This window comes from Thunnus thynnus, chromosome 12, assembly GCF_963924715.1.
Source record: "Thunnus thynnus chromosome 12, fThuThy2.1, whole genome shotgun sequence".
NCBI lineage: Eukaryota > Metazoa > Chordata > Actinopteri > Scombriformes > Scombridae > Thunnus > Thunnus thynnus.
Window position 1 is genome coordinate 15,560,078 of NC_089528.1, and position 12,734 is coordinate 15,572,811.

The following is a 12,734-nucleotide window of genomic DNA, read 5'->3' on the forward strand; positions in this document are numbered from 1 at the left end:
AGGAAGGAGAGTAAAAAGCCTTGTTTGTTTAAGTTTTTTAAAGAAACTGGGTTAGGGAAAAGAATTTAGGGTTTTTTTCCTTCCTCCCAGTCCTAATGGAAATAGGGAACTCATAGGGCCCACATTCCAGCATGGTAGGTGGTGGAAATGCATCTTAAACGCTAGTTGCCACCCGCCATTAAACAAAAGATGTAGAAGAAGAAGAAGAAAGAGCAGGACAGAAAAAGGATGTCAGAATAGCTGTGTTAATTTTAAGTTTGATTTGTTTGATTTCATTTCACTTTTTGGAGAAACTTGTTTTTGGTGACACTGGTCAGAATGAATCATCTTTGAGTCTGTCTCTTATCACCTTCCATGACATTCTGGCAAAGCTTTCTCGGAGGTAAAACTTTATTTCACCAAACAAAACAGTAAATAATTGTTAAAAGTCAGAAAATGTTGCAGAAATACAGTATATTTAATTTAGAAACTTTCTTTGAACACCAAAATGTGCGTCTTCTTCAGGAGATGTTTGCTATTACTTTTCTTTTTTCTAGCATATTCCAGTGATTTTATCTAATTTTTGCACATGGCACTTTTACCATTCATCTACCACAGTGCTCCGATTTCATCCCCATGTGGAAATGCTTGACATTAAAACATGGTACCAATAGCACCACCACGTAGTCAGTTATTCCATGTTTTACGTTTGAGCTAATAACTTATAAACCGCGAGGCATATAATGTTTGCACCTGATGTTCCTTGCATGAAGTCAATTTGACTGATATAGGCCACGCCCATTTGCGCCTATAAAAGTTTTCTGTATTTTCTAATTTTTCTCTACTATTCTCGCAATGTTTCAGTTTAATGTTACTTGATAATGATACAAGCCATGTTAGTCAGCTAATTTTAGCACAAGTCTGCGCTGCTCAGTGTTCCCAGTAAGTTAGCGTTAGCTTGGGTCTGAGGTAGCAGGGGCGTGTTTCTAGACTCCTTATTTGAAAGGTCCTGGCTCCTTTTTCATATCCACAACTTTACTGGACTTATCACCTGGAATGTTAAGGTAATTGGCCATTTAAACAGGTTACACCACACAGTAATCCAGTCACACCCACAATAATCAGATTACATAAGTAATCCAATTACACCCACAGTAATCAGATTAAATAGTTAAGGTAACTCACCTCGTCCAGCAGGTCAGTGAAGCCCATCTCTGCGTCTTCAGTTATATTATTACTCAGTTTTTATAATCTTAAAATTAATAAAAAATATTTTCTAACAGTGATGGTTCATGTTTTATCTCCTCTCAGCTGTTAGTGTTCCCTTCAGTTTCATCAAAATGAGCCTGAGAACAAAAACAAACATTATTTTTGTATGAGTTTAAAAAAAAACAAAAAAAACACTGACTTGCTTTAAAAACTCAACAAAAAAAGTGCTTGAATGTTTGAGTCAAAGGTCAAACTCTCTCTTGAAACTACTGTGGAGACATCAATGCTGCTCGCTGTGAAACCAAAACTCTTCCCAACCTCCTCTAAACTATCAAAAACATTCTCCAAAACTATCCTGACCTTCTTCAGACTATTCCAAACCTCAGTGATTTCACTGGCTGTGCTGGTGAGTGAAATCTCTACTTATCATGACACAAGTCCTGCAGCAGTGTTTTTACAGTGAACTCTAAAAAGGTGAAATATTTGTATGGAGTCTGGTGAGAGTTCTTAAAGGATTACTGAGGCTGCAACTGAATAAAAACAGAATCAAAAGAGGATTTTCTCTGTAAATCAGTGAAAACCTACTTACGGTCTCCAGGCTGAGGGACAACTGGACGGATAGAAGTTTGACAAACTGTGGGTGTAATCTGATTACTTATGATACCTTTTGTGCTTTTGGAGCAATTTAAGTCCAAAGTGAGGGCTTTTAAAGCACTTTTCAGATCTCATCAGTGTTTGACATCTTTAGGCACAGGGGAGAGCAGAGATATTTTTAGACCAGAAAAAAAAAAAGTAAACACGTCTCACTCCCACAGTTAACTCTCCAAGCACGTCATACCTCAAAATGTTGCCACAAGCCTCCTATCTCTCAAAATGTAAATATATTTCCCATAGAAGTAACAGTTTTTGAGATCTAAACCTTAATTGATAGGGAGCACAGCTTTCATTGAGTGCAATACAAACTATAAATGGTCATTCCTGTTTTTTTAAACTTACAGATTCACTCTTCCTTCAAACACTGTGTACATATACATTTTCATCCTCAGCTAGTCCTGCTGCCACTAATGATGTGCAAATCTCTGAGCTAGAAGCTTCATTTTAGGCAAATCACATTTTCCTCAACAAAATGTGAATTTGTGCTCTGTGTTTCAGAGATCCCCTGCTGGCTCTGTGGTTAATCTCTGGTAACAGTCAGCTTTCCCTGTTAGATTGCAAGGTTCTGGGTCCGATACTGTCTCAGGGCAGTGCTCATCATAAAATTGTGCTTATGAACAAACTTGCTTTATAGGTTTATCATGTACCATCATTCAATGCGACTCCAGTGCTCTTTACTATTATAATGAAGCCATGATGAAGGGAGATACACATGTTAAAAAATAAATAAAAAAAAAAAAAAAAAAAAGGTAATCCTTTGTCTTTGGGTAGCAGTATATCCAAATAGTCCAGTGGTTAAAGATGTTACCACTTAAGTGCCCCTTTTAGATTCCAATGTTATGAGTTTGATTCCTGCTATGGGCAACACTCAGTGATACTAGCATGCACTGGCACAAAACACAAAAACACCCCTCCTTGTCACCTGTCTCCCCTCTCTTCAAATTAAGTTCTTTATAAAACAGTCTTAGCTTATTTAAATGTGTGACAAGAGCAAATGAAGTTTTCAATAAACTTTATTTTTGTCCCATTTTCCCCCAATACGTTACATAGAAAAGGTGATCGGAATTGAACATTTCCTTGTGTCAAGACCGTAACATTTGCACAATAAATAAAAAAACATGTATAAATAAAAAATAAATAAACAGGACATTATGTGCCAAAAAATAAGGACTCTTCTGAATTGGCAGATGGCTTTCACAATGTTGGGTTTTTGAAAACACATAATACTTGCATTCCAGGTCACAGTTTTTAGGATACAACTCTTGGTCGAGAAAGCGATGTAAACCGATAAGGATTACAGTACAGTACAACAGAGTACAATGTTTTTTTTTTTTCCATAGTAGATATTACTGGGATATACACATTTATGATACCAGTTGTTTCTAAAAGCTTATACCAGGTAGTGAGAGTGTAGTGCTATTGGACTTGCTTTTAAACTTGGCTCAAAGTACAAAAGTAAATCCAACCAGTAAAACCCATCTCGAATCTTGTTTGTATCCAGCTTGACATTCACAAAGGGTTGTTATTGCACTATACAGACATCCCTCAAAAAGGCACTTTTATCCCCCCTCCGCCCCCCCATTTTCTGACCAACAGTTTTGTTGACCAGCACGTGTGGCACACACACCTACTGTATGTGAGTTTAAAACAGAATCATTTTAAAAACCAACGAAGAAAACGCCTTTTGGTATTTGGTAGTTAAAAACAAATAAAACATATGTGGTAGTAAAAGGTTTTGCTTTTCAGATGAAATTAGAAAAAAGAAAAAAAAAAAAGTGCAAAATTGTGTTGCTCCCATAGCCCCTTTAGTATGCTGTGTACCACATCAGTGAAATTTGTTTCTAATAAACTAACAAAAAAGACAAAAGTGATGTTGGAGCAGAAGCAGTGAATCTCTAAACTTCAGCATCACTATTATCAAATAAGGCCAGGAATGTTTTTTGTGCATGTGAGGTCAAGACCGTAGTGTGATCCTAAAGCTGGCTCATATTCTTTTTTTTTTTTTTTTTTTTTTTAAAAAGAAAAAAAAAAAAAAAAAAAAAAAGGAGAAAGAAAATGAATGTGTGCACCATAGTCCATAGAGGCCAGAAACCAACCGAGGGTAGGAGGGTCGCTCTATCTAATCAAACCACAGTTCTTCCCAAAGCATCTCTGCTGTAAGATCACTGTTCCAGTGCAAGTCAACGACAAATGACCTTGCAGCTAAAATACTTTTTTTTTTTGGAAAACAAATCTAAAAAAAGCATTCCAGCTGCAAGATTATCCTTGTTCTGTTGCAAGCAGATAGGACCAATTTTAGTGTTTAGATACCTTTGAGAAACCATGCCTGGGTTATCGGCTGTCAGGGGAAGCTGAAAGCTGCAGGGATGGTTGGTGGCTTTGAAAAGATCCAGCCAAGAAGCAGTGATTTTGAGTGAGTGAGGGAAGGTAATAGGAGTTTGGGTGTTCATGTAGGCATCTGCCTGTGAGGGATCCATCATTTCAGGCCAGGTAGGTGTCTCTTATTTTAGGTATCAATACCTTCCAGGTACCTTTGAGGCATATGCTGGACAGGCACAAACCCTTGAGGCAGATGCTGCATCGGGCAACTTCCTGACTGCTTGATGTTTATCAAGGTCACTCAATTTGATAATCAGCTGCCTAAGCACCAGTCCAGACAAGAATATTGCTCAGAAGACTTGAGCAGCCTTCCATCGTCAACTGAAGAGGCGTCAGCCCCTCTCAGCACTGCCTTGAGAAATTATATCAAACAGTCAGGCTGCCTAAGAAGAAGGTGGTAACCAGTCAGGTTGCCTCTAAGGCAGCTGCCACTCAGGCAGCCTGGGAGGCACTGAGCTGTGCTTTCAGGCATCAGCATGGTGTTGGAGCAGCTGGACCACATATCGGAGTCTGTGTCGTAGTTCAGAGGTGCAGCCCATCTCATTTAGCATGCTGAGGAGGTAAGTGTAGGAGACGCGGTCCCGGCTGATGTAGGTGAGCAGGTAGGAGTCATCAGATGACTTGCACAGGATGATCTTGGTGTGGTCTGTGTAGAAGTTAACCTGGAGGGGTTTAAAAATAATGGATGGGATTTAAGAAAAGGAGGGCCATAATTCAAAACAACCGTTACCAAAAAGTGATGAAATCTGAAGTAACTTTAGAGACTTGTATTGTATCAAATTGAAATACATTCTGCATAAAATCTATAGAACAGAAATTATCAGCTTGTTCGAACCTGTAGAGTGCCATTGTTGAAGAGCATGACAAGTGCGTGGTCAGTCTTCACCCACTGGAGCAGCAGAGGAGGAGAACTTGAGACCTGTTCCTCACAGTGCAGATCTCCACCCTGAGGAAGACAGAAAATGTTTAAGTTTAGATCACATGATGTCAGCTCTTAGACAACTTTGAAAACCTACAAAAATTAGTTAAAAAACCCCACTTATTTTAAAGTTAAATGCATATGATCATCATTTAGTATTTGATTAACCAAACTAATGGCTGCACCCTGCCAGCTAAAAACAATAAAATACACCTCATACCTCCATAAGGTTCTGTTCCATGTAGTTGGCCATGAGCTCTACAATTTGTTTCTGGCTGCGAAGCTGCTCAGGTAGAGAGTTGGCAGGGAAAGTGAAGTGTTTGTTGTTGGTCAAGCAGTAGTGGACAGTTCTGTTTGGAGAGAAAACCAAATATAAATTAGAAACATTTTGAATTTTGATTGAGGACAAAGTTAAAAATTTGAAGATGCCCTTAATAATAATGGCATCATGATCAAAAAATAAATGTTTGATTAGGGACCACCATGTTGGCTTTATAAAAATATGTGACCCTAACCTAACCCTATGCACACTGAGTAAGTGTTCACACGACCCCTTAAACACTGAGGCTTTAACATGGTACTTACTTGCGTTGGTCACAGAGACTGAGATGTGTTCCCTCGTTGAAGAGAACACCGATGCTTTGGTTTGAGAGCTGGTAGCCAAAACCATATTTGTTTGAGTAGTCGACCCATTTAGTCACCCACAAGAAGGACTGTGGCCTGGACAAGCAGGGTGGGTTTCTAGTGGCTGGAAAGAGAAAAAAAATAAATAAATGTTAGGAACTGTAAAACAAATTTCCCAGCAGAAAAATAATATCAAAGAGAGACTACAGTAGGAAATAAAAAGTAATGTTTACACTTCTAGAAAGTCCAAGTCAGCATTTTACTACAAATGTTAAGGAAGCTATAAGTTTGAGGTCCTTCAGGCTACATGAGTCAGCAGAATTCAAGAGGATTTTAAGAAATGGCTGAGACAAGCAAAAGATCTGGCTGATTAAACTTGAATGATTCTTTATCATTTCCAATTCAATGCAACAAAAGAAAGTGATAGCTCATGTTAGGGGAAGCAGCATTTATCTGCTGTGCTGTTTTGGTACTCTGTAACCCAATCTCAGATGCAATGACTTAAAGATGCTGCTCAGCATTTGATGTTACATACATCAGATGTGACTTGACAAAATATTATTGTTAAGCTTTAGAGCAAAAGTGCTCTTACAGTCTAATATCTCAGTTTACTCTGGGCTCTCCTACCTGCAGGCATGGTGGCTAAACAGCCGTTGAGAATTTTCATGGCCGATTCAGCCACAGCTGCTGGGGTTAGGACATCCTCACATGCTGGAGAGAAAACACAAAGCAAGTGAAACACTGATCATGAAAGACAAATGAAGTTTTAAAAAAGACAAATATGAGAAAAAGATATCTATTCAGGGGAAGTATTGTAAACCTACGCTCAGTGCTGCTGGCCATGGTGCCCTTGAAGGAGCGGGAGATGGACTTCCTGGATTCCTCCTCAGCGGGAGTCTGTTCTAGAGGCACAGAGCTGACCAGCTGGCCGGTGGGAGATTGCACCTGAGGAGCAGCAATAATTATTTTAGAATGTCAATGTCAACAGAAAGAACATAAGTGGTTTCACATGCACAAAACAGCTTGCCAAAAAAAGGTAACTACAGAACTAAAAATAACTTCTTGCTCAATTGTTAAGTGTTGTGGGACTAAACACTCACCAAGCAGATACTTTATTTCTAAATTCTGCTACAGCTTAGTGTTTTTGCTTCATTGGTTTTGAACGTTCTAATCAGGTGCATTTCACTGCAACTGCACTGGTATGAAACTACTTTTAGTACCACAGTTTCCTTCTGTGTGCTTGCTAGCCTGATGCAAGTTTCTAATGTCATGTTATCACAAAACCTTTTTCACCTTGAAGTGTTCATATTTAGCCTGACACAGCAGTCCTTTTAGTATGTCTTGTCTTTATGTAAACATACTGTATCTACAAAAAAGTAAAGTACTTTTGACTACTACTTTGTGGTGGCGTAGAAAGAAAAACAAAATGAGTACAGCATATTCTCCTTGACAACAACCTTTAAAAAAAAAAAAAAAAAAAAAAAAAAAATCAAGGTCATTATCAAGCCAATAAAGAACTTAACACTCCAAAAAGCAAACAATGTAGTTCCTATTGGGCTCTATAAATAGCAACTATATCAGTCTGAATAGGGATTGGTCATCTGAGCTTCCTACTATTCTGGCATTTAGTCTCAGCTTCAGTTGTAAATAATATTTTCAAAATGAATACCGAGATAGCCTGTAGTATTAAAAAAAATAATAATAACCTCACTTTCATACCACAAAAACTGTCCTAAATGTCTAAATCTGCTTCAGTTTAATTATTAACAGCTACAACAAACAGACTGTGCTACATTTATTATCTCAATCTGACAAGCTGAAGGACTGCTGGGACAATACAGCATCTTTCAGTGCAATTTCAAAGCTTATAGCCAAAGAACAAACTTCTGAAACCTTTTTAAGAAGGAAAACAATTCCTTTCTCTGTTAAAACCACAATGCACTGTTCAAATAATATGGCTGCCCAATATTCAAAGCTGGTATTTATAAGATAGTTTTATTGTATAAATGAAATGCTGTGAAGGTGCTTTGCATCCCTGAATCTGAAGTTTGTCATGACGAGTGTCATGAAACCATGTACCTCCATTGTTATCCTTGCAGATTTAAGATTAATTGAGAACAGTTGTGGTATTTGATTACATTATTAAATAGCTGGATTTACCCCATTCTTGTTTGCAGTTAAAAAGAGGCCAACATTGGAAAGTAGAGGAGAAAAAAAAAGTACCTCATTGGGTCCGACTGTTTTGTAGCTGATCTGCCGGTTGATGGAACATTTAACGATGCCTGACACCAGCTTGGAAATGTCTTTGTCGTCTTTCTCCTCGCATGGAATCTTCTCCACTGCAACGGCAAGATTTTTGTATTGTAGTCACAACAATCATGTTCAGCAACAGAAACCTTTAAACACCTACTTCCTGGAAAGGTTAAAGGGAAACTGAAGTTTAAGTGTTCTACAGTTTAAACTTTTTAAAAAAAAAAAAAAAAAAAAGTCAATTCTCATGAGACAAAACTAGATCAGCAAGGTGTTGCATAATTACATTTGGAATGACATGAATGTGTAACTAATCCGATGACACATACAAAAGAGACGACCTGGTCCTTCTAGTGTATCAGTCACTGACTGCTGCTGCTTACCTTTTGCTTTCTTCTTGCCAAAGAGACTCTTGGCCATTTTAGTGAAGAATTTCTTGGCAGGGCTGGGGGGGTGGAGCTCGGGCACCATCACACAGCTGCTGGGGGGAAGTTTATCAGGAGTGAAACCCTAGAGAAGGAAGAGGAAGAATGCAGAGAAGAATGCATTAGCATTTCAATATCTAGATAACGGCAAAACAGATCAATAAATAAAATCCCATTAGAAGGGGAAAAAAAAAGCATCCGTTTTGCATACTTTGGTGAAGAATTCATGGTTGAGGATCTGGTCTAGGGTCAGTCTGTCGCTGGGGTTTTTCTGTAGGATGCCTGAGATGAGTTTCTGTGCAGTAGGGGAAAGCGTGGAGGGCAGGTGGTACCGAACTTCCTTTATACACTTGTAGGTCTCCTTTAGGTCAAGCGTCTCAAAGGGAGGGTTGCCGCACATCAGCGTGTACCTGGACGGATGAAACCAAGGCAACCCATTGTTTACTCAAGCAACAAAACCTGATGATTTAGACCAAAACACAATCTCATTGCTTAAGTAAAACATCCTCATTTTGCTGTTGACTAAGGATAGTCATTCATGTCCTTGCTTGCCACATGAAAAATCATTTACTAAATATTCTTCTTCACTTACATAAAAAACACCAGATGTAACCTACTACCCTCTAAGATAAAACCAAAACCTCAACCTCCAACATACACAACTGTTATTTCTCACATGACTGCACAAAGCAAGTTACTCCAGGTTAAAATTAGCACAACACTTACATGACGCATCCGAGGGACCAAACGTCAGACTCTGTGCCGTGGCCCTGTCTGTTGAGCACCTCAGGAGCCAAGTAGTTGGGAGTCCCACAGATTGTTCTGAGGAAGACGAGTAGAGGATAAATTTAATCTCAAAACGATTGAAATTGTTTCATTTCTGTTCAGTAGTAACCCATACAGACTATGAAGTGGTGGCAGTGATACATATTTTTTTTTCACACTGTACTCAATGCTCTGGTATTCCACAGGAAGGTGTCAAACAGGAATTGAAACTGCTCTAAGCGGTACTTGCAACTGCTACCAGGAAACTGGTTTAGTTAGGTTCTTTCTTGGGGGGAAGCAGTGGGAGGAAGATGTTCTAGTGTACCTGACGTAATGGTTATAAAGGTTAATGTGCCTTATGCAAGCCTAGAAAGTAGCCAACAGTGTGATATTCAGGTTTCTGGATATTATATTTATGTACAGGAGCCACTCCTGGAGAGGCAAAAATAAAATAAGGATTTTGTTCCAATTTATCATCATCAAATAGCTATTTTTTCAGTCTGAGTTTGTGGCTACCTTTATTAGATGTATACCTATAGAGGGAAAAAAAAAAAAAAAGTAGTAAAAAATGCTAACTTTTTCCTCTGTTCAACTGTCTCCAGTTTGGCAGCGAGGCCAAAGTCTCCCAGCCGCAGCTCCATGTTCTCATTGACAAAGAAGTTGCCTGAAAGAGACAAAAACATTTGTCCAGTCAGCATTCCACAGATAACATGTGCCTGTCCAAAGTCACAGCGGATTCCTGGGATGCTTTTGTGTTCGTATGCCACGTTGCAGTCACATGCTCACGTACCTAGTTTGAGATCTCTGTGTAGGATTCCTCTGCTGTGGAGGTACTTGAGGCCGGATATGATCTGTCTGAGGTAATATCGCACCTCTGGTTCTGTGAGTGTGTGTCTCGCCTTCCAAATGTGTGCGAGGGACTGCAGAGACAGAGCAATGAGTGAACTGTCAACCCTGCATTCGTCATAGGGACGGTACACACGCCATACACACACACACAGATTAGATGGTGTTATAATTTGTCATGCAGGTGGGTGCCTGGGAATTTACATCAGTAGTGATATAGCTGTTCAGAATGGATGCATTACATATGGTAAAAAAAAAAGAAGAAAAAAGGAACCGAATATAGTCTGTACAGTCTATTGCATCACCACTGTAGAGCATTACAAGACAAGCTGCATAGATGCAAACAAACTACATACACAATGCAAACTGTTCTAGAGATTTCTGAAGTCTCACCTTCCGACTGCAGAGCTCAAGGAATATGTAGATGTTTTCTTGGTCCTCAAAATGATGAGAGAACTTCACCACATGCTTGTGTGACAGGGTCTTGTGGAGCTCAATCTCATTTGTAATCTGTTAAAATGATAATTCTTTTGTAAGCGTATTTCAATCTTAACATAATCCAAATAATGTGTTCAGGTTATGCAACTGCCTCTCTGCAAGACACACTGATATATACAAGATCGTGTACCTTGTCCCTCTGGTGCGGTTTGGACACCCTGCTTTGTGGAATCACCTTCACAGCATACATTTTGTTGTTGGAGAGGTCTGTCATCTCATAGCATCGAGCAAAGCCACCCTTGGGAGGGACAAACAACATGATCAGTTGACAGAGCAGCAGGTAGAAAACCTGCAATGACTATAAATGTGCCAAAATGGCAGGTTTTTGATTTGAGGATCAGTAGCTAAAACAGCAGACAATTGATTCAACAATGATTGAGCCAATTCTGAAAGCCTGGTGTGGCTATAAAACAGGGGAAGGAATAAACAATCCAGCATTTAACTTCATTTAAAAAACGGGGTTAAATCATCATTTCATAATCAAGATAGTCCAATCAGTTGATCAGCATCCTTTGTTGCCTTAGATGCTCTAACCGAAAATACCATGTTTACTGCTGTTTATTCATGCATTTTTCTTTGCCCACTGGTAGCTTCAGATGCAATCAAGACTATGTACGCTTTGAGGGCATGAGGGATGAGGCGGACAGAGCTGCTGCATTCATTAACCGTGAAATTGACGGAGACGTTTCCAGCTCTGCGGCAGGCAGCAGAGAAAAGACTTGGCTGGGTGCCCGACGCAGCGTATTGATGACGAGCAACATGTTGATACAGTCGCTCCATTCATACAGCGCACTTACTGTGTCACAAATCATTATAGTGTCGTAATTGTCAGGGAGTGGAATCACGGGTATGTCAGGCAGATGTATTTTTGGTTTAACAGTCGTCTGAAAGATTGTTACAATAACACTAAATAATAATTATAATTAAGATTTTATCAGGTGTTGCCAATCATGTGTGATAACGAGAGCTGGGCACACCTTGCGCCTGATTGATTCAGCCATGACGCGCACAGCAGGGGGAAATTGGTCACATCCACCACGAGGTCATTCCCTATTCCCGCATTAGTAACACACCTGGAAAAACAGCTGCTGGTGAATTTTAATCATCAGTAGATTCCGCATCTATAACTAAAACAGCGACTCGTTGAAAGAGATTCTAGATCCATCTGTCGCCTCTGATAAAATGCCTTAAAAAATACTCAAGATTCCGGTGTCTGAGCGAGACAAACACATGTATAATCAAAAAAAATCATTGTACCTTTCCCAAAAGCTTCCCTTTACTGTAGGATCTTCCAGTCTTGGAGTCTGTCACCACCTGGGCCAGCTCGGGTTTGGTTTGTTCGGGTTTATTCCTGCTCGTTTTCACCGGGGCAGAGGACTGTTGGGGTCCACGCTCCGGAATAGGCTTAAATAAATCCGCATTCATGGTGTGGCACGAAATACGCTGCGCCGCGGTGAAACAACCGGTATCCATTTAACGCGGTGGTATAAATTATCAGTCTGTATGTCCTTCTCTCTTATTCTTTTCAGTAGTTGGTCTTGTGCGTAACGATGTATCCATCTGGCGTGTCTGGGCACTGCTCTGACTATATACGAGCAGCGACGTCACGGAGCAGGAGGCGGGGAGAGGCGGAGCACAAGGGAGAGAGGCCAGACGATTTGCTCAGATAAAGTTTCAATCAAAAAATGTATCTGGAATTTAAGAAAAATATGAATGAAACACCTCATGAAAAAAGAATCAGTCTAAACTCACGTTGATGTAGCTCATGTCTCAGTGCTGCTGTTACCCGGCCAGCAGCTCCAGATGTGTCATCTCCACACTACAGCAAAATCTCCTATTGTTTTTAATCGAATTTAAATCTTCATTTGTCTAGTAATTGTCTGTAACTAATCCCTGTGATAATTCTGATGAAAAAAATATTAGAAATCATATTAGTTTTAGACACAGATTTGTTACTCCATCAAAACCTTCATAAGTCTCTTCAAATCTAGCATTTCTATAATAATAAAACTGAAACTTGTGTTTTATTTCCCTTGAGCATGTGTAATCTCCCGAGAAAACCTCTGTGAACTGCTGATCCCAGCTGCCACCTGCTGGACAAAATCTGAAGTTCGTCTGCAGGGCTTTGTATAATTTATTTTAACTCTTTAAACGTAGGTTTACATTGTGTTGTGTCAATATAGGCA

At 39.5% G+C, this 12,734-nt stretch overlaps 1 protein-coding gene across 1 annotated transcript; it reads right to left on the reverse strand.

Annotated features, from left to right (window-relative positions):
* Positions 1–2,837: 2,837 nt before the first annotated feature.
* plk3 (polo-like kinase 3 (Drosophila)) lies at positions 2,838–12,116 on the reverse strand. Its single transcript, XM_067605796.1, has 15 exons — positions 11,806–12,116; positions 10,679–10,786; positions 10,444–10,560; positions 9,995–10,124; positions 9,781–9,868; positions 9,166–9,261; positions 8,651–8,849; positions 8,398–8,524; positions 7,988–8,103; positions 6,589–6,709; positions 6,392–6,475; positions 5,726–5,888; positions 5,361–5,490; positions 5,057–5,167; positions 2,838–4,883 (listed from the first exon to the last, which is right to left on the reverse strand). The coding sequence occupies exons 1-15, from the start codon at positions 12,019–12,021 to the stop codon at positions 4,686–4,688; spliced, it is 2,004 nt and encodes a 667-aa protein (XP_067461897.1). The 5' UTR covers positions 12,022–12,116; the 3' UTR covers positions 2,838–4,685.
* Positions 12,117–12,734: the final 618 nt, after the last annotated feature.